Source organism: Toxorhynchites rutilus, chromosome 3 (assembly GCF_029784135.1).
Source record: "Toxorhynchites rutilus septentrionalis strain SRP chromosome 3, ASM2978413v1, whole genome shotgun sequence".
Classification (NCBI taxonomy): domain Eukaryota; kingdom Metazoa; phylum Arthropoda; class Insecta; order Diptera; family Culicidae; genus Toxorhynchites; species Toxorhynchites rutilus.
Genome location: NC_073746.1, coordinates 120,141,561 through 120,163,323, shown reverse-complemented (window position 1 = coordinate 120,163,323; position 21,763 = coordinate 120,141,561). Strand labels below are relative to the sequence as shown.

Below are 21,763 nucleotides of genomic sequence, written 5' to 3'. Positions count from 1 at the left end.
TGATAATCGCTGCCTCCTCCTAATTAACGAGCCATCACAGTATGAGTGACACTTTCCTGCTTTGATGAAATCTTGCATGAAGTTTGAGTGATGCATGAAATCTTGCATTTGATTATTTTAACATCTTGCTAATTTGTTAGATAGAAACAATTATTGCACGCAATTTTGTGTTACATACAACGTTCATGAGGACGAAGTTGGAAGAAAGAATGTATGATACAAGATTTACCTTCGCATCCGCTCGCAAAACATACTTCTTTTATTTGTTAAATTGCTCACTTGTTTTATTATCTCCACTGTTGATGTCTCAGGCGGAAAAAAATGCTGGATAGATTTTCCGTCTAATGGTATATGTTATAACATATATCTTATGAACTATTCTGCGTAATATGCATTTGGGAACTCCTAATAAACGTTAATTTTTTTTGTAGATTGACCCCCCTATATAGAAATCAAAGACGTAGTCCTACGTCAAAACGGAATGAAATGTGACATATGGCCAGTTCTCTCTCTCGATCTCTCGATAGTAAATCATGAATAAACCATCATTAGCCAAGCCTACAAAACCACGCACTCATTAGCGTGAGCCAGGGCCACCAGAACATTCTTCTAAAAAGTAAATTTAATAATGCAATGTATTTTAAAATAATATTCGAAGTGATAAACAAGTCAACAATGCGTTCGTGTCCTGGATACCACCCCTAATGAATTGTTTTTCACGGGTGTGATTGTGATTTTTTCGGACTTCTGACCTTCTTTACCGTTGCTGATTTTTTTTTCTTGGGAAGTGGTCATATCTCTACAGAGACCAGACTCTGAAGATTTTAAAAGATCCATTGGAGCAACATAATCCATTTCGCTGAAAACAATTCCTTCAGAAATCGAATGGGTTCAACGTGTTTCTCCAAACTCCGCTGCAACGGCCATCTCGTGACGCTCGGGCTGCCACGGATTAATTTCTTTGTTAACGGAGACCTTCTATTTTCGATTCATTCGTCTCCGAGCTACAACTTCCCTTTGCTTTTTTGTACTAAAGAGGCTTTAACTTGAAAATTAATTCGTCTCTAGCCTCGAAAAAGGCCATTTTGGAAAGCTAAATTTTATATAGAGATTTTAAACTTTTGCCGTTAATCCATCTCTAGTCTAGAAAAAGCAATAAGCACCCAAAATTGGACAATTAGTGTGACGCGACTGGATTTTAGTTTTACGATTTGTAACTCGCTCCCATGTTCACGAAAAATGTAATTCTACATTTCATGATAGCAATTAGCGATAATCAAATGCTTAACGTATAACCACATAAAGCACATACGATGTATATGCAGTCATTCGTTGGCTGAATCATAACTGGGAAAAGTCATTTTCCATGTTCTCCTTATCTCGAAGGGGAAGTTTTTCAAGTTCGGCAATAACAACATTTTCTTCTGCTTCCGATATTTGCTCTCCGTTTTAGGCCATTTCTCGAGTGGTCATCCGGCTGTCATTGATTGCTCTTTTATGTGATCATATGACGATGATGACGATACCCGTTTTGTGTCATTTGCAGGGATCACATGTGTGGACCGAGCGTTGAGTTGCGGCGGGCGGATAACGACATACACATACATAGTTATCCGTCGGTGAGATGGCAGGGTGAACTTGGGATGCTGCAGTAACTCCTGCCTGGAATCCCCACTCTTGTAAGTGAAGTGTTTTGGAACTTCCCTCACCGAAGTTTGTCTTTCGCCTTTCGTCTCTCCCACCGTCGCTGTCATGTGGTGCTTATCGGTGAGCGTCCTTTTTCCGCTTGTTAGTTTTTTTCCTCATTTTGTCCAGAAGAAAAATAATAAAACGATGGGATGGGAAAACTTTGTTGTGTTATAGCGAAAAACGAAAAGTTTGTGTGTCGTTAAATTAAAAGACATTTTTCTCTCTGAGCGAAAGAGTAGGAGGTGACATTAGGAAAAATTGAGCGCAACACATGTGGCGATTTTAGCTTTATTGGATCGGAAATCAGGGGTATAAGTTTTTTTTTATCTCGTTCAGAAGAACAAAGTACTACAAACGGGGAAAAATATACTGGAATAAGTTTTGTCATGATTTCTAATAACAATCATTTGGTGGTATTTACAAACGCTACGGGGTCATTAAAATGGCATTAATTTTCAAAGATTAAAATTAACTTGATCTATGAAAAAATGCATAAACCTGAATTGTCTGAACAAACATGTAGATAGTGCATTACCAAAACCAGTTGGTTCAATTTGCTAACCGGAACGGTTGCATGCAAGCGAGTGATAAGCGTCGTTTGTACGAACAAATGATACGATGACGTTGAAAGTCAACATTTTAAATATGCACACATTTTTCTTCAATAGGTAACGACTGAACTGGAGGGGCACGACTGATAGATTAGAGAACACAGCACATGAGAATAGAGAATCGGTAATTAATTTGCATAATGCAATAATTACAGGAAAATGTGATCAAACAATATACAGAAGACTTCCACTGCAAGACCTATTAAAATAATGGTTATTCTTATTTTAGTTACTTTGTATTTATTATTCAAGAGCTCTGGGTTGCTATTCACTACGCATCTAGTGATGTATAAATTTTTCATTTATTCGATTATCGATTAATCGTCGGGTCATTTTTCAATATTCGATTCATTCGAATAATTGTTTTTCAATATTCGATTAATCGAGCGAATATTTATTTCTTGTAATGATCACGTATCACGTTGTCCTTCTGGTCGTGTGGTCTTTCGGGTAGTCGATGTTTGATGGTTGGATTAAAAAATATTGGATAAAAAAAATATATAGCCTAATTCTTAACCTAAAAATGCATTAACCTTGAGAAAAATTCCTTACAAAAATTCGGTACAAAATTACTCGATTATAATTTCAGATATTCGATTATTTGAATTAATCGAACGATTATCCGACGTCTCTATACGCGTCCATTAAGTGGAACTCATTACAATAATCATATTATCATACGTTCCAAATTGATTGGGGATGCTCGATTTTTAACGGCAGAACATAACGTTCTGAATCATATTTTGTACGCTTAAGGCATTTGATGCAGAAAACAGATCTAAACTTTATGCACAGGTATTATTTGGTTGAAAATTTCATAAAATTAGTTCAATATGCTTTCAAGTTACCCCAGTCATCCGGGGGCAAATTGATCACCGGGGTGAAATTGATCAAGTATTACTGAAACCAAACATAATTTTACAGAGGTGTTATGCAATTAAATTTTATTTCATTTTATGACATTTTCAAAAATCATCTGAAGGTTCAATTTGTCAATGTCTCTGAACGAATCACGTATTCAGTTGCATGAAAATTATTATATCTCTGAATAGCATTTTGTTTTCAATTTTCAACAATGGTAAAAAAAAACAAAACACATCAAATCAAAATGTTTTTGTATCCTCAAACCCTTGGATTATCATTCAAATGACCGTAGGTGAAGAAATCAACGAAATTCTATACATTTTAGTGCATAACACACTAGACAAGCATGAAAAACATAGATCGATCGATTTCACCCCGAAGCTACGTTTTGATATTTTTCGCTTAAAATTTTGCAAATTAACACCTTGGGGTTTTTCAACTAAACTCTTCATAACGTTTTTTGGCCTTAGCACCAGTACTGGTTTTAAAAATAATTGGGTATAAATTTAACAAACATATTTCGGAAATATTTTTTTCTGAAAATCGTGATCAATTTGCCCCCGGTTTATGGTACCTATTAGATTGAAAACATAAAAGATTATCGAATAAAAATGTTTTTCAATTGAACCGAGTTCGAATAAAACTCCGGACACTATTTATGAAAAAAAATCAAATTACGGACAGAGTGAATTCGAATTTCGGACACTCTGTTTCCATAACGTTTCTTGTCGTTTTAAGGTCAATTTATATCCCTGTACAATTAATAATGCAATAAAATCATCAAACATGCGAAAATAACAACGACTTGCTCTGTCTAAAAATTTACTGCAATCTTCCATGCACAAATTTCTTGAAATTGTCTACATCCATTGATGGCTTGTAAGCTTGTGTTAAAACTTTTACAACTTGTTTTTTTTTCTTCAAATTAACTTGAAATAATTTTCAACAACCTTCCTCTATTTTCCACCGAAATGCCTGTCGTTTATTGATGTTTCTTTATGTCGTAGCTTCATGGTTTAAAATATCGTAAGGGTTATATTGCTTAAATGATAATTATATATTTGATTTCAAGTTATTTGTTGTTCAAAGTAATACAATAATTCGAGGTTATCCGTTTCAGCTCAGTTTCCCTTTTCAATTCCTCAAGTTTTTGGCGCCTCGTCATTCCAATCAATTTCTTCGCAGGTTCTGCGTCTTTATTCAACACTAGCTGACCAGGCAAACTTCGTCTCGCCCAAAATTTATTTTTCGTGGTCACATCCACGTTTTCTTATTAAGCGCATGTTAATGGGTTTACTCGCAAAATTATTCATTGATTGATCTTTTAATTTACCCATTAAAATTACCATAGTAAAAGGTAACCATAGTAACTTCTACCAAGTATACTTCCTAGTACTTCTACCAAAACTCGTCATTATAAAATCAGATTATTTTCAGACACAATTCTCGTTCAAGATTTTTCAACCACTTGCAAATAACATGTTTCTCTGTTACATGGAATAAATGTTTGATACAGAAAGTATGATAGAATAAAGACATCCCTAAATCGGACAATTCCTTTCTAGAGTTTTGCTCTTATCAACACATTCGGTGATCCATTTTAATTTATATATACATATAATATATATAATGCCATTTCGGGCTTCCGAAAGTATACAGCCCTGCGCTGACAACCGTTTGACATAGCTGTCAACCAAAGCGTCATATCGTTAGTTGAATGTCTGCCATTTTACAATATGAATCGTTTTAGCATCGCACAACGTGTTAATTTTGTTAAATTATTCTATATAAATGATGAAAACCCGGCAAATGTTTTTCGAGCATTACGGACGGATTTTGGTCGTCATAGACGTTCTACAGAGCACACAATCGCTAATGTAGTGCGTAAATTCGAAAAAACTGGATCCGTAGCGGATATTGTGAAACCTGTGCATCATCGTAATGTGCGTTCGGCCGAAAATATTGCTGCTGTTGCTGCCAGTATGGAGAATGACCCGAATGTTTCGATTCCACGGCGTGCTCAGCAATTGGGCTTGTCAAACACATCATTGTGGCGAATTTTGCATTTGGACTTGCACCTACATCCATATAAAGTCCAACTGGTACAAACATTAGAGCGTGGTGACCATGGAATGCGTCGGGCATACGTCGATTGCGTGAACGAACAACAGCAGCAAAATGCTGAATTTTCGCATCAAATTTTCTTCAGCGATGAGGCACATTTCGAGCTCGGTGGCTATGTGAACACTTAAAATTTCCGTATATGGGGCTCAGAAAATCCACACGTGATTGTTGAGAGACCATTGCATCTGCCAAAAGTCACTGTTTGGTGCGCATTATGGTCTGGTGGAGTCATCGGGCCGTATTTCTTTAAAAATGAGGACGGCGAGAGCGCTGATGAGCGCTATGGCCGCATGTTAACCGATTTTTCTTGCCACAAATTGAAGATATGGATACGGATGACATGTGGTTTCAGCAGGACGGCGCCACGTGCCACACAACACGACCGAACATGGTCATATTGCGAACGAAATTTGAGGGACGCATAATTTCGCGTTTTGGTGATGCCAATTGGCCGTCCAGATCATGCGATTTGAACCCGCTAGACTTTTTTTTGTGGGGTTATGCGAAAGACCGTGTCTATGCCAACTCTCCGCAAACTCTTGAATATTTGAAAGACAACATTCGTGAAGTTATGACCGCCCCATATGTGCCGAAAAGTCATCGAAAATTACCTGTTCCGGATCAAGGTGTGCGAGGAAGCCCTAGGTGGACATTTGAATGAGGTTGTATTTCACACATAATGGCATAAACCAAACTTTAATTTGAAATAAAAGTTTCATCGAAATTCGAATTCTAAGTGTGTTTTATTTCAATTTACTTTCGGAATTTAAAGTTAGAAAAACACTGTATAACAGCACTAGCAGCTATATGGATAGCTTGATCGTGTGAAATAGCTTTGCATTTCAGTCGGCTTTGGTTCGATTCCCGTTGACGTCGTATGGACTTTTGTTTTGGCACAATCTCAAATGAAAGGAGAAAAAAAGAAAGAGATGTCTGCTCGCATACATACAAACCATTTTAAGCTTTTCAAACAGCTCATTATTTGCGCATTTGACCCTCCAGCACAAGAAATGGCATAATTTCTGGCAAAGATGGTATGTTTTCAGCCAGCGCTAGTTTGGGTGTAGGGAAAAAGTTCGATTCAAATTTCGGACATTTTATTTAGTAATTTTTTGAAGAAAAGTTTCATCATGCTTGATTGTTTTTAATAATCAACTACGAAACACTTACCAAGCAATATCAGTAAACTGATAACCATGATGAGAACTGATGAAACACGAGAGAAATTTTAATTTCGATGAACGGATAAATTCTACGTGCTCACGCTAAGCGAACGTCAAACACAACCGATAATGAATAGTGCTGTTAGATTCTTACCTACTACGTTATAATTCAAATGTAAATCTCATTTAAAATGATAGTGAAACCATGGGGTCACTCTAAAGAATCAATTGGGATCATCAGGACATTTGACATTGAACATTTCAAGATATTATTACAAAGTGTCTGAAATATGATTCAGAACGGTATGTGTAATCGATGTTTTAGATTTTCCAATTTTTTTTCAATCCCCTTTATTCCGCGCGCGAATGAGGTGAGATGGCTCAAGTTGTTGCATTCCCGTAGGCGAACGGCGTGATTAAAGTTTGTCACTAGGTGATATTTGAAGTCGTATCCTCATATGTTATCGACTCGGGTATGGAATAGAAGCTGAAAAGTAAGGTGGCTTCCACAATAAAGAGAGAAACTTTGCTATGTCACGTCACTCGCCGCGTGGAATAAGGAGGAATATTCTCCAATTGATTCTCTCATACCATTGCCATACCAAATGCTGAAATAAAATGCTAGATAGCTCTTTTTACAATAGACAATATTTTTAATGAAATATTTTCAACGATTATGTGAAATGCAGCATTATTTTCACCAGGGATAACTGATTTCACTGATTTCCCAATACTTTTCGTTGCAAAGTAGATATGGATGAACTCGTTCACTTCTTGCGCTGTTCCCCTCTATATTAAACTGACCAGACGTCCCGCGTTACGAGGGACAGTCCCGCATTTCAACAATATGTCCCGCGTAAGATTCCGTCCCGCGAAACGTCCCGCATTTGGCAAAAGAAACGAAAATGTCCCGCGATATCAATATATTTCAATATCACAATTTGATCATGTTGATTTTCTTAAATGGATGAATTAAAAAAAAACTTTTATTTGGCAGACTGTTCAAGAGCGCTTCTAATGCATCCAAAATTAATACGTTGAGCTGGTTTCATCGCACCGACATTAGGCTTTTTGTTTAGAGAGTGTCAACTGGAAGCGACAGCAACAAAATTGGAAAATGATTTTTATAAAAGTACCCTATTGATCCGCTGGAACCAACGTGAGTCAGACGAAAAGTTCATCTTTGGTCCTCTAGCTCGGTCAAGGCTTAACGTTTTAAATAAGCCGGAAGTAGTAGTGTATACTCGACAGGAAGAGGCAAAGTTGTTTGATGAAGTATCATAAATGAAGCACTGGGTGGTCTTACGGAAGTTGGCCGGAACCTGAACCATGGCCGATGAAAAGATTTATCGGGGTGTTATTTTACCTTTTCGTGGTTTTGGGGTCGTCTGTCTCTCTATTTTGACCATTCGCCCAAAAGTTTTCTATCGGGCGCAGCTGGGGAATGTTGAGAAGGTTGGTGGTCTTCGCGACAATGTTTATCTCCAGCCGATCCATCCTCCAGTGATCTTTTGGCATAATGGGCTGATCCCAGGTTCGGCATAAACACCAAATCACCTTCCCAACTCCGGCAAGCACTTCGTACTATATATCTCCCCGTTCACCATATGACTCGAAAGAATAGCGGCTTGGACATTCCCTTCACGTCTGTCAGAGAAGGACCTTCTTCGAGAACTTGATGCGAATGATATATTCGACATCATCGCTTACCTGGGGAACGTAAAGTACCCGGTCCCCTGCCATTCGTTGAATTCTAGCATTGTTGCGGTAGTTAGGTTAGGCGCGATCCTTTGTTCGATTTCGTCGAGCAAATTACGAAATTCCGTTTAGTTGTAATGTAGCTTTTGCTATAATTTTATTAAATTAGTTTTGATTCATATAAATTCTTGAGCTATACTCACAAAAATCGGTTGCATGGATGGAACAGCGCCCTATCCTAACCTTAATATAGGCATTCACACGCGGAATAACTTTTATGCCTATATAACTTTAGTATAGACTTAAGTTTTACTAGCTGTAAGTCTCAATAGTTTTACTTTAGAAATATAAGTTTTAATATAGTTCACTCTTTTAATTCACTACATGTGCTTGTGGCTTTTAGAATGCGAATGAAACTTGTATGATGTGCTGTTCCGTTATTTCGTACCGTTTGGACTGTCACTTTGACAACTTCCATGACAGCCCGCCTCAATCGTTACAGAATCGTTACCAGCAGAGCTGCCAGTACCAACACTCTCTCCCCCGTAACACTGGCCACCAGGTCCAGTTTTACCAACCACATCAACCTCCAGTACAGCCAACCTAGCCACCGACCTACGCACGAGCCCCCTCGCAGTTTGTATGATAGCTTGCCGAGCTCTTCCGTCTACCCCTTTAATAACTTGAACGACCCGACCTTTCGTCCACTCATTACGATTTCCTTCGCCTACAACCAACACCAACTGTCCTTCAGCTATTTCCTTTGCTTCGCCGCACCACTTCGGCCGCTTAGTCAGCGTCGGAAGGTACTCTTTAATCCACCTTCTCCAGAATATGTCGAGCTGGTGTTGTATTTGGTTCCATGATGAACGTATAGCTTCCGCCGAATTTGTAGCTTCGATGGGCGGCTGCCGTGCACCGCTTGAGTTGCCTAGAAGAAAATGGTTCGGCGTGAGCGCCTCATTCTCTTCTGATGTAAGTGGTAGATATGTTAGAGGACGGCTGTTCACAATAGCTTCTGCCTCAACCATGAAAGTCTCCAACGCCTCATCATCCAGCTTCCGATTATTGTTGTACGCCGTTTCCACGGCCGTTTTGATCGAACGAACCATCCTCTCCCAAGCACCACCCATGTGGGGAGTGCTAGGAGGATTGAATATCCACTTGGTAGCGGTACCTGTGAACGTTACAGCCATTTTCTCAACTTGTTCCTTAAGTAGTCTATCAGCGCCTTGAAAATTTGTCCCGTTATCCGAATAAATCTCGGCTGGTGATCCTCGGCGACAGATGAACCGACGAATACATTTCATGCAGGAATCCGTTGATAAGCTATGAGCCACTTCAACATGAACTGCACGTATTGTCAAACACGTGAACAGAGCTATCCAGCGTTTTGCATTGCTCCTTCCAATCTTCACCGTCAGGGGTCCAAAAAAATCCAAACCAATATACGTAAACGGTCGTACAAACGACGCAATCCTTGCGAGAGGCAACGGTGCCATACGTGGAATATTCGGTTGGCTCTTGTGAACTCGACACCACTGGCATGCTTTCGCTACTTTTCTGACTGCCGACCGGAGTGCTGATACATGATAATGCTGCCGAACCTCGTTCACTACTGTTTCTGAGTTACCGTGATGATATCTACGATGATAGTTATCTAAACCCAAATATGTCAGCGGATGATTGCTCGGTAGAATTATGGGGTATTTGGTATCCTTCTCTACATTTGGTGCCGCTCCGATTCTGCCATCCACTCGAAGAATACCTTGCTCATCTAAAGTGGGGCAAAGTTGATACAGAGAACTGTTTTTTCCTACGCCTGTTTTTTCGTAGATCGGCTTTGTCCTATTGCGTATCAGCACCATCATCTCATCCGGATATCTTTGCCACTGTGCCTCACGGATTAAAAGGTTTTCCGCTTTTTGGAGCTCTTCGGATGTCAATGGACCTGCTAAACGTTCTTTTCCAACAATATTTTGTTTCAAATTTCCTATGAATCGGTATACATAGGCTACAGCACGAATGGCTCTGGTTAGTTTAGAGAAACGTTCCATTTCGACCAAGCGTTCGGGAATCGGATTTGCTTTATGAGCATAACAGGGACGTAACTCTTCGTCAGTTTGTTTGCTGGACAGGTTTTCTTTCGGCCATTCTGTTTCTGCCAGCCGTAGAAACGAGGGGCCCTTGAACCAAACACTGTTTGCAGACAGATCTGGTCCATTTCCCCACTTTGTCGCAAGGTCCGCCGGATTTTGCTTAGAGGGAACCCAACGCCAGTTCGTTACATCGGAGATGGTCAGCAATTCTCCGATTCTGCAGGCGACAAATTGTTTGTAGCGACGATGGTCAGACCGTAGCCAGGCTAATACGGTAGCTGAGTCACTCCACAGGACTTTCCTGGTGATGGATAGTGTGTGGTTTTCGTTGATGAACTGTGCTAATCGACCCCCAAGAACTGCGGCCAAAAGCTCTAACCGTGGTACTGATTGGGTCTTCAAGGGGGTAACCTTTGTCTTCGCCGCAACCAGTATGCATTCCGGTAATCCGTCAGGGTTCAGAGTTCGGAAATACGCCGCCGCACAATACGCAGATTCACTGGCGTCCACGAATATGTGGAGTTGTAGATCCCTGTAGCGCTGATGAGTTGCGCCTGGGAAGTAGCAGCGAGGTATTTTCAGGTCACGAACGTCGACTAACAGGTTGATCCATTTTTTCCACCTTTGGTGTAGCTCATTCTTCACTTTTTCATCCCAATGTGTTCCAGATCTCCACACCTCTTGCAGTAAGATCTTCCCGTGTACTACAAACAGACTTAGCAGACCTAGCGGATCGAACAGCGACATCAAACATCTTAGCAGCTGTCTTTTCGTAGGACTTTCATTGCTGTTGAGCAAGTCAACAATTTCCTGCTTCATCTCGGTTGCGAAACTGAAGGTATCTTCTTGTGTTGACCACAGGAGACCAAGAACTCGTTCGGGGTCATTGTGTTTATCCGCCGCAAACGATTTATCTTCCCCGAGGTTTGTTTCACCCAAACCTTCCAAAACCGCGTTGTTATTGGACAGCCAGTTCCTCAGCTCGAAGCCACCTTGCTCATGGACGAGGCGCATTTCCCGTGATACTTTAATAGCGTCTTCCACGGACTCGTAGCTCTCCAGAGAGTCGTCCACGTAGTGGTTCTTCACTATACCTTCAACAGCTCGCGGATACAGTTCTTTGAATTCTGCGGCGTTCTTGTTTTTGATGAATTGCGCTGATGCCGGTGAGCACGTGGAGCCAAAGGTCGCTACATCCATGAGGAACACATCGGGAGTCTCGGAGGGATTATTGCGCCAAAGAAATCTTTGAGAGTTGCGATCTTCCTTCCGTATGAGAATTTGATGGAACATTTCTCTTATGTCAGCCGAAACGGCTACGTTGAACTGGCGGAAGCGTACGAGTACACCGGGAAGTGATATCAGCTGATCTGGGCCCTTTAATAGAACGGAATTGAGAGAAATTCCGTTTACGGCCGCTCTAGCATCCCAAATCATGCGTACCTTTGTGGGCTTCCGAGGGTTCACTACAGCTCCTAGTGGCAAATACCATACCCGTCGCAAGTCTGCGCTGTTCAGTTCTTTTTCGGTTGCTCGATGGGCGTAGCCTTTGGATTGGTAGTCTTCCAATTGTCGTTGTAAAACCTGCTTCAGATCTGGATTACGATGCATTCTTCTCTCCAAGCATTCAAGTCGACGTAGAGCCATATTATAGCTATCCGGCAATTCTATATGGTCGAACTTCCAAAGTAGGCCGGTTTCAAAATGACTGCCTACTCGAACTGTAGTATCCTGCAACAATTGTTGAGCACGTTCATCGGATTTCGACAATAGTGGAGTCCCAGGTAAAACTCCGACTTCATCCATGGTAACGAATTCCTTGACGATGTCATGAAGAGCTTGATCTGACTCACATCCGCAAGCATGGCAATTGACAGATAATTTTTGACCGTTGCTTGCTCTGCCTCCGTAGATACACCAACCAAGTCTCGTTTTTGTGGCGATTGGCTCTTGTCTGGATCCTTCGCGAATTTTCAGTGGAACCATCAAGTTCAAGTTGTTGACTCCAATTAGAAGTTTTGGAACAGCTTTTGAATAGCTTATGACAGGTATTCCTTTAAGATGAGTATACTGCTTCGAGAGATATTCATACGATAGTGACTGCGTGGGTAGCGACAATTCTTTAACCGTTTGAACCTCCTCCAAAGTAAATTTCCTTCCTCCAGTTGAAGAAACGGCCAGTGATATCAACTGCGATTCTTTCTCCACTCTGGTTACGTTGGCAGTCCACAATAGGCATAGAGGCATCGTTACACCATCTACGCCAAGCTCCCTAGCTAAACTATCTTCGATTAGTGTCAAGGATGAACCATCGTCTAAGAACGCGAAGGTGTCCACAGCTCCTTTGGGTCCATGTAATGTGACAGGTATTATCCTGAAAAGTAGTGTCTGTTTCACTAATCGATGTGAATGATTTTCTGCAGTATTTACTAAGGCCTTTACATCTGAACTACTACGCGATGAATGTAGAAGTGGATGATGGCGGAACTCACATCCGTTTATTCCGCAGTTGGACGGTTTTCTACAACTTCTTCTGCCGTGAGCGTTCAAACAGTTTCGACACAGTCCACCGGATTGCACATACTTCCAACGGTCCGCGACAGAAAGGGATGTGAAGGTTGAACAGTTCTGGATCCGATGACCGGTATCTTTACAAGCTGGACATGGCCTTGCCTCCTCTCGGTTGGTAAACGACGGGATACTAGCACTGTCTTCCATATCACCTTGATGCGTGTTCATATTTCCTTTTGTGTGCATAGTATTCTTCACGATTGCACCTGATTTCACACTGCTGTTGGCATATACGGTCACTTTGCTCACAGCTTTCACTACACTCGACATAAAATATCCAAAGGTTTTAAGATTAACTTCAGGGAATCCCTGAAGATACGAACCCCACTCCATTTGAAGATGAGGGGGAAGTTTGGCGACGAGTTCCGCGAGAAGAGAGGGGTTTGACAGATGTGTGCTTTGACCGGCGACTTCTAAATGATCGCATAGAGTTTGAATAGACATTCCAAAGTCAATGATGGTTTGGAATCTTTCCATTTTAGGCGGAGGCGTTGCTCGCACCTTTTCCAGGAGGGCTGATATTAGTAGTTCAGGCCGACCGTAAAGCAACTGAAGCGTCTCCATGATATGGGGGACGGATTCAGGAAGGAGCAAACGGCTTTGAACAGCTTCGTATGCGGCGCCCTTCAGGCTACGTTGAAGGCGGCAAATGTTTTCAGCGCTTGAGAACCCACAAGTTAATGTTGTGTTTATAAAGCTACTCATAAAAACTGGCCAATCAGCTGGATTTCCAGAAAATAGGGGTAAATCCCGCGGCATGACTTGCCTGGCGGCTAACTGCGAGGGGGTAGGGGCAAAGGTGGCTAAATTCATGTTAAACAATGGCGATTGCGAGGGTGACAAAGCAATACTACCGAATTGTTTCATTAGATGTTCAATGTTCACATCGTTGATGTTTGGTGGTATATTCGTTTGCATCGGATTATTATCTGACCTACCTGGTGGCACAGGGAAAGATACTTCTCTTGGTAAAGATGCGAGGTGAGTTTGTGGTACAGTTGTGATAAACGGGTTCACCGCTGGAACCGGTGGTGGAGGAGCCAACTCGGGTCCAAGGGCTGCAGGAGCTGATGCGAATGTGGTTGGGGGCGGCAATGCTGACTCCGGTTCACGAGCTCTCACGAATACTGGCATTATTGCTGGCGAATCGGTTGATACACGTTCAGGATCAGGTGAATTAATCAGTAGCGCAGGAACGTTGGTCGCTTCCAAGGTGGGATGCTGCTCGATGAGTTGCACAGGTCCTGGGGTAGATTGTGCCAGAGGAACTGTTTCTGCTATTCTGTTGAAAACAGCATGTCTTGTTGGTTGTTCATACTGTTTCGGATCTGTTTCCGATTTTCCAAATTCCGGCACGAAGATCATTGAGGGAGGCGCAGAACGTTGCTTAGGCAGCGATGGACGTTCCAAGGGACTCTGATGTATATCGTTAACCGGTAGCTGCTGCTGGTGCGGAATATGACTGCTTACTGCAACGGCGTTCACGTATGTGGGAGGCACTGGCGGCATTGGAGTGGCGTCCTTCGATGTAGGAACCTCTGCTTCCTCCTCCTGCTCTGCACATTTACTCACCCAAGTTGCGATACGAGAAAGCCTACTCTGCTTGCTAGTCCGGCTACGCTTGCTCAGGACACTACCGTGTTCGTCTTCAGGCTCCAGATGAGACTCGAGCAATTTATATTTTTCTTCGACGAACTTGGTTTCGATGGCTTGGAGCTTCTCCAGCTTCTCAAGCTGTAAATTTACTTTTGCTGATTTATTAGACATTCGCGATCTTCGGGACGTAGATGCGATACTCTCTCGGCAGTCCACATGGCATTTAGTGCATGACCATGATCGATCCTTGATCGAACCGGAAACGCCAGCACACGAGAAATGCCACCATAACTGACAACCATCACACTGCACCATACTTTCATCGCCGTTCCGGCGGTCGCACTGTACGCAATCTGTCCGATTCTCGTCGAGCGTTTGTGCGTCTTGCAATGTATAGTCGCAGGGCTTCTCTGGAATCACTTTCTTTGGAGTTTGATTCATATCGACGAGGTCAACTGCGGTCGATTTTTCAAAAGAATGTTGCGGTAGTTAGGTTAGGCGCGATCCTTTGTTCGATTTCGTCGAGCAAATTACGAAATTCCGTTTAGTTGTAATGTAGCTTTTGCTATAATTTTATTAAATTAGTTTTGATTCATATAAATTCTTGAGCTATACTCACAAAAATCGGTTGCATGGATGGAACAGCGCCCTATCCTAACCTTAATATAGGCATTCACACGCGGAATAACTTTTATGCCTATATAACTTTAGTATAGACTTAAGTTTTACTAGCTGTAAGTCTCAATAGTTTTACTTTAGAAATATAAGTTTTAATATAGTTCACTCTTTTAATTCACTACATGTGCTTGTGGCTTTTAGAATGCGAATGAAACTTGTATGATGTGCTGTTCCGTTATTTCGTACCGTTTGGACTGTCACTTTGACAACTTCCATGACAGCCCGCCTCAATCGTTACAGAATCGTTACCAGCAGAGCTGCCAGTACCAACAAGCATTAAGTACGTCTCGTCCTTCACTATGAGTACGAAAAGAAGTTTTTCACCAGCACCTCGAGCTACTCCTTATGGGTGATTGCCTGCTGCTCAGATACGGCCGGTCTTCGTCAGACGCTTCCGCATAAAAATGTTCATTTTGGCCAGATTCTTCTCCACGGCTGCTTCGATCTCCCGGCTTAAGGACCGGCAAAGAGATCATATTGTTAATACCAGATCGGCTATATCTGGCGGACACAAAGTGCCTCAGGATGTCCAACTCCTTCACTGCGGGGTGGAGCTTGCAGTATGGAAAAATCATCAAGTTGCTTGACAGTGCTGCTGCTGCGAATCAACAGCCTTGAATCATTTTTGTTGTAGACTTAATAAACGTAAGATTTAAAGAAAATTTGTTCCTATAAATTATCTTTCATCGCCATCCGAAATTAGTCCATTTTTTTGTGTCGATGAAAAATTAATTGGAATGTTCGAGCATTCCATTCGGTAATTTGAAGAAAATTGTAGAATTTAAGTCGTGCTTGCCATGCGTAAATTCTCTGATTGAGCGAGTGATTTTCGAGCGTAAACAAAATCTAAACCACCGAAAAATCACAATTGAGTGCCGATACTAAGAATGAAATAATACTGATCAGTTTAGACTCGCTAGACTATGGTTTATGTTCACATAACGTATATACATAACGTTTTGTTTTTTGTGTCCCGCGTTAGACCTCTGACCATCTGGTCACTTTACTCTATATTCTACAAATGTACCCTTTATTTACATACCAAGCGTTTATAAAACAAGCAACCTTACACAACATAACAAATTTGGCATTCCGGCTGCAGCCGTATTTTCCGCATGCCGGGCTGGTCAGTTGCAGTGTACACTCAAAAATGATTAGATCATCGATATTGTTTCTGTTACTCACGTTGAGTTCACAGCTGGTTTCGTCGGGTAGCTTGCGGGATGAGCTGATCGAACTAAAAGAGCACGTACCAATAGATCGTCTCCAGGTTCTGTTCGCTGAATATCTCATCCATGATCCCGAGTTCAGACGAACAATTGGGTACATACGCAGTGAACAGTTCTCCGACACGTGGAACAGATTTCTGGAGGTGAGGACGGTTCAACAGTTGCTGACGTACCTGGCAGATGCAGGGTTTCCGGTCAGCGAGGTGTTGGCGCTTTTCGCCAAATTTACGGGAGCGGAACGGCCGCGGATGATGTTCAAACGATGTAGCTCGAAATTATGTTTTTAATTACTGTTGAATTCATCCAACGTTGTTGCCTTCCAGTTGCTGTCATAAGAAAAGGTGGTCTAAGTGCGTTCATTGAAGATGCCATCAAAATAATCTCCACGAGTGACGCGCAGAAAGTTTATGAGCAGAAGCGAAAGTCCTGTCCACAATACAAGGAAATGGTGGAAAAACTGCAGGCAGCCGAATTCAAAGTGTTGCTCAGAGAAGTAATTGTAAGTAGTGTCTGAATGATATGTAGCACGTAATTTGCAAATAATTGAATCATCATTATTTTGTAGGATGATCCCGAGGTAAAAATATTGCAGGAAAAAATCAAGCTCCATGGCATCGACTTGCAAAAGCTGGTAGATATGGTGAAATCATTTTTCGGATGGTCATCATTATTTTGAACCATTTGCGCGAAAAGATTGGTTAGTACTGTGTTGATATTAGTTAGAAAAAATAAAAATAATGTATGGACTTGCTTATAGCTTGTTAGTGATTGGACTATTAAACATTATTCATCATGGTGCAACTATTGCCGCGTATCGCTTGATCTAATTATGTTTTTCCAACCAATACTATACGAAATACGATTCTGATAGAAATAAGAAACATAAAATTATACCGTGGTGTATTGGCGAATCTTAACACAGTCTCGCCCACAAATGTTTAATGGTGACAGTTCTAGTAGTCATTACTTGCGCATGTAGAATTATGTCTTCTATTAAAGGAGCCAAATAAAAAAAAAAGTTGTCACGTTGTAATGAAATAGTGTCAACTTTAATAACACTTTTTGGCTATGAAAGGATTTTGATGATTTGCATATTTATCGGATCGGGATTTCTCTATGATTTTTTGATATTACCAGTCCCTAGATAATATAAATTGACAAAAAGGATGAGGATGATAACAGTTCGGCTGAAAATTTTATAAGGAAACACAGTAAAACTAAATCCAATTTTATTATTCAACATAATTGCCTTCGAGGGCGGTACCACTTGTTCGGATTACTAAATATTTCGCAGCAGCACTTTTGGAGTGGCTCAAAACTGAAATTATATTCATTCATCTATAATTTGTTTACAATCTACAATCTTTAGCACTTACTAAAAATAGTCTCCTCTTTTCTTACGACGTTTAGCCTTCCTAAACTCTTTCTACTGCTTACTTCTCTCCCGCTTATTTTTCCTATTATTTAATGCACTTATTAATAACTTCATTTCTTTTCTCTGTTCTTTCCAGATACTCACAATCAAATCACCGTATCAGTCCACGTAATGTTACGGTAGGACGTTGGATGGTCAACCGTATCCAAAAGTTAATTGCAACGGTCGGCTATATTCGTGTCGTTTCTTCAGCACTAGTGTGCTACGAAAGGTGCGGGGGTAGCTTGGCCCTTCGAAAGATTTATCTCATCTCACCTAACACTGCTTCGAAATCAATTTACGCACAATAAAGCTCCCGTTTGTATACACTTGCCAAAACTTTTGTTTGTTATAATTTCATTTCTTCTTCTTCTTCTCCTCTTTTTCCCCTGACAGCTTCCGCTTTTTAGCCGCCTTGACAGATATCAGAACTGTCATCTATCCCTCACTCGAAATCGGTACTCGCCGATTACACCGACTGGCTACAGTCGATACCCGGTGGCGTGAACACCACTATTATAGTGATCTTGCAACTTTTCGATACCATTTCTATAGTACTCTTTCGGTTTATCCAAAATAGGCCTTAGTTTCGGTAATCACTTCATCATCGATCTTAAATTTCTTGCCAGCGACCATTCTCTTCAGGTCTGCGAACAGAAAATAGTCGCTGGGGGCCAGATCTTGAGAATACGGTGGATGCGGAAGCAATTCGAAGCCCAATTCATGCAATTTTGCTATCGTTTTCATTGATTTATGACTTTTCTATTTTTTTCACAAACACAAAAGTTGCTTCACTCTCAATGCTGTAACTCACGAACCAATCGACCGATTGCTGTCAAATTTTGACACGTATCCATTGGAAGATGGTGCTTTGTGATAGTCAAGTGGATTTTTGCAAGAGGCGCCATCTAGACATCAACCTTATGAACTTTTCAGCCGAACTGTTGAATTGTGCATTCGCTGCGACAAACCGCCAGTTGTTGGTCTCGTACTGTGCGGATCGGATGATGCGCAAAAGCAGGAAAGCAGAATAAAAGAGGAGCATTTACAATATAAGCTATGCATGAAAAAAATGTCGGTGAGATTTTTATTCTCCTATATCGTGCTGTAGGTGCAAGAGCCAAACTTCAAGGTTACAGTTATTTGAAGTTTTCCACTTTGATTCATATCCAGGTCAGTAAGTGAATCTGAATAAGGTGGATTTAAGATGCAAGCGCTCGGTTGGGATAAGTATTTACTTCCGAGGCGGTAAACGTGTAGCATTGTAGTTATTCATTTTTAGTTATTTAAAAGAGGGATTTTTCTGAACGACTGCGGCCTCCACACGCTCCCGGAATGCACGGCAGTTCCTAATAATGTAGCCTGGATCCATTTCTCTCCAGGTACGGATCAATGTTTGTTTGAGGCTTGCTGTTCTAGGATGGCGTTTACAACAGGCCTTGGCCTTATGACAAACCATACTCAGTATTCCAGCGGATTAAGATCGAGGTTGGATGGCGACCACATATCCTTTGCCTATGGCGGCAGATGTTCCTGCAACCACTTTTGAGTGCGGTTAGAGATACTCATCTAAAATACAATACAACATTTGGCTTCGGGTCGTACTGCAATATAAATCACGGAAAAACATACTTACTTAAAATCCCGATATAGACCTCTGTGTTCACTTTGTCGCCTTCTGGAATGAACACCGGGTTCATGTTTTGCCATCGGAAGCCACCAAACACCATAACGCTAGCATGATGCTTGATCAGATATACGTTTCTATGCGTTTCTATACGACAAGGCCGTGTCTTTTAACGGGGTGAACTAATCTAACGATCGGTTCTGGAAATCATACGGGATTGACTGTAAACAGTTCTTGTCGGTGAACAAGATTACCGGATTTTTTCGCATGAGGAAGTTAAAATTTTCTTACATCGGTTACAATTCGGTTGGTAATCATGTGAGTTATTTTTCCGTGTCCACGATCTTCCGTGCCGTAAAGTCGCTGATCCCATGTTTCTTTGCCATTTTCCTCATTGAACGCACTGGATTCGCCCGGATCTTCCTTTTGATGGCAGCGATAACTCTCGGAATCCGAGCTGACCTCGGACGACCTATGGCCACCTTCGCGGATAGCAGTCCTTTCTTTTTTCGGTCTAAAACCCTTTCCACGGTCCACCGGGACTCTACCACGGCGGTTGCAATGTCTTTTTTCGACATTTGCGCGTGGGACATATCACGAATACGCCACCACTTCGTTGTGGTGCAACTGTCAAGCTAAGGACATTCGCTTCTTTTACTCACAGCCTATCATGATATGAATTATAGCTTATGTACATGCAAAGAAAACCAAAGAATTTTATACAGAGGTGAAACGGGATGGTGCAAACATTATCGAGCATACGGTAATGGAGGACGACGTGCATTCGAAAGTAAGGGATGGGAAAGCCTGGAAATGAGAGACCTGTCTGTCGTGATCGTTACGTAACAAAATTAAATTTTTATTTCGACTTTGACATTTAGCACAAATTAGGTTGGAGTTACGTATTATTATATAGTAGAGGGTGTTACATATTGTCTTGCGTTACATATTATTACATAGGGGAGAGTGTTCAAAAGCCGTATTTACGTTACACGTTACGAAATTTGTGTACCACGCGTTACGTTACGTTATTTATGCGTTACGTAATTTGTGTACCACGCCTCGCTGATTCATATCCTCAATAACAAGCAACGTGTCTTCAGTCTTTGGAGACGAATGAGACATGTGAATAAAAGTCCCAGTTAACAAAGAAAAGAAGAAGAAGTGAAGCATCAAACTTGGCCATCTTGGAGAACTAAACTCACGGGCTTGGTGCCTGCGGCCACTTGGAAGCCTCTCTGTCGCTGTCGTCGGATCGCTAACTGGATAACTGATAAATCGTGAATGGCTAATGCTTCGGTAAGGTACAATATTTATGTACCACTGCGAATCAGGTGTGCGTACATCGCTGGCTCGACATACATTGTAGAGAGCGGAAATATCACTATTTAGGCTCCGTCCGTGATCATTTCGTTGTGTATAAATAAGCCATTTGCGATTCAACATTCTTTCCTAATGCTTATAAATATCAAACATAAAGATTTTGGTCGATACAAAGGATGAATTGAATACATCATGGGGCGAAAAGTCCCGGGATTTTTAATGAAAACAATCGTTTTATGAGGCAAAGCTGTATTTATTTCTCAACATAGTTTCCTTCGATTGCAATACACTTGTTATAGCGAGTTTCCAACATTTCGATTCCGTCTCTGTAGTACGAAACGACTAAGTCTTCGAAATATGCCTCAGTGCCACTCTGCAGACCGCCTGCTGGACTCACGTTTCATCCATTGTCACAAAACGTCGAAAGAAGTCCACTCGATTACGCTTCAACAACGCCAAACCGGCTGCTGAATCATCAACGTGCCGCTGTTTTTGATCGACGGTCAACAAACACGGCACCCATCACGCAGACAGCTTTCCATGGCCAAAATGTATCCCTCTCGTTCTTTTGAAATGCCTACGGCCTCAGCTAACTCGTAGCCTCTTTTGACCTTCCAGAGCGAGGTGCATCTGCGGTGCTTGTACCGCTCATTTTAAATTCGCTAAACCTCAGATAAACTGTTGTTCTCGAAGAAGCAGGAGTGGAATAATATTTCGTCAACCTCTGCATTGATTGTTCAGGAGTTTTTCCCATTTCCCACAATGTTTGATCAAAATACGATATTCCCCTTTTTTCATTTTCTATACGAACGTTCAGATAGTGACACCAGTGTTGCCAAACGTACAGATTTATCTGGAATGGAACAGATTTTCTCGTTATTTTTGCTACAGATTCTGTACGGTACAGAGTACAGATTTTCGTCAAAAAGTACAGATTGGTACAGATTTTTTAGGCGCGTGAAATTTCTTTCATTTGAACAGAGCCACATTAAGGTACACGACGACTTTTACGCTGCAGTATCGCTTGATGCTGCTGATCATATCAGCATTTACAATGCGATAATTGATTAGATTCAT

General features: G+C 41.3%; 3 protein-coding genes across 4 annotated transcripts; 1 reads left to right on the top strand and 2 right to left on the bottom strand.

The window, feature by feature from the left end:
- Positions 1-8,213: 8,213 nt before the first annotated feature.
- On the bottom strand, positions 8,214-9,515 carry LOC129779448 (uncharacterized). The gene is made up of 2 exons (XM_055786929.1): positions 8,353-9,515; positions 8,214-8,298 (listed from the first exon to the last, which is right to left on the bottom strand). The coding sequence occupies exon 1, from the start codon at positions 9,457-9,459 to the stop codon at positions 8,587-8,589; it is 873 nt and encodes a 290-aa protein (XP_055642904.1). The 5' UTR covers positions 9,460-9,515; the 3' UTR covers positions 8,214-8,298; positions 8,353-8,586.
- A 357-nt stretch (positions 9,516-9,872) lies between these two features.
- LOC129773457 (uncharacterized) lies at positions 9,873-15,332 on the bottom strand. The gene is made up of 3 exons (XM_055777065.1): positions 15,035-15,332; positions 9,970-14,980; positions 9,873-9,926 (listed from the first exon to the last, which is right to left on the bottom strand). Exons 2-3 carry the CDS (start codon positions 14,854-14,856, stop codon positions 9,873-9,875), a joined length of 4,941 nt encoding a protein of 1,646 aa, XP_055633040.1. The 5' UTR covers positions 14,857-14,980; positions 15,035-15,332.
- A 16-nt stretch (positions 15,333-15,348) lies between these two features.
- LOC129779449 (protein G12-like) lies at positions 15,349-18,050 on the top strand. 2 transcript variants are annotated; one of them, XM_055786930.1, is made up of 4 exons: positions 15,349-16,586; positions 16,646-16,821; positions 16,888-17,019; positions 17,834-18,050. In XM_055786930.1, the coding sequence occupies exons 1-3, from the start codon at positions 16,115-16,117 to the stop codon at positions 16,996-16,998; spliced, it is 759 nt and encodes a 252-aa protein (XP_055642905.1). In that variant the 5' UTR covers positions 15,349-16,114; the 3' UTR covers positions 16,999-17,019; positions 17,834-18,050. The 2 variants fall into 2 exon arrangements, with proteins under 2 accessions (XP_055642905.1, XP_055642906.1); XM_055786931.1 differs by lacking the exon at positions 17,834-18,050 and adding an exon at positions 17,080-17,292.
- Positions 18,051-21,763: the final 3,713 nt, after the last annotated feature.

Coding starts and splice junctions, on each gene's coding strand:
- LOC129779448 (XM_055786929.1), bottom strand. CDS start 9,459: ATGAAATGTATTCGTCGGTTCATCTGTCGCCGAGGATCACCAGCCGAG.
- LOC129773457 (XM_055777065.1), bottom strand. CDS start 14,856: ATGAATCAAACTCCAAAGAAAGTGATTCCAGAGAAGCCCTGCGACTAT. Junction 9,927..9,969: donor CGATCTACGAAAAAACAGGC/GTAGGAAAAAAC, acceptor GCCCCACTTTAG/ATGAGCAAGGTATTCTTCGA.
- LOC129779449 (XM_055786930.1), top strand. CDS start 16,115: ATGTACCCTTTATTTACATACCAAGCGTTTATAAAACAAGCAACCTTA. Junction 16,587..16,645: donor GCGGATGATGTTCAAACGAT/GTAGCTCGAAAT, acceptor GTTGCCTTCCAG/TTGCTGTCATAAGAAAAGGT. Junction 16,822..16,887: donor TGTTGCTCAGAGAAGTAATT/GTAAGTAGTGTC, acceptor ATTATTTTGTAG/GATGATCCCGAGGTAAAAAT.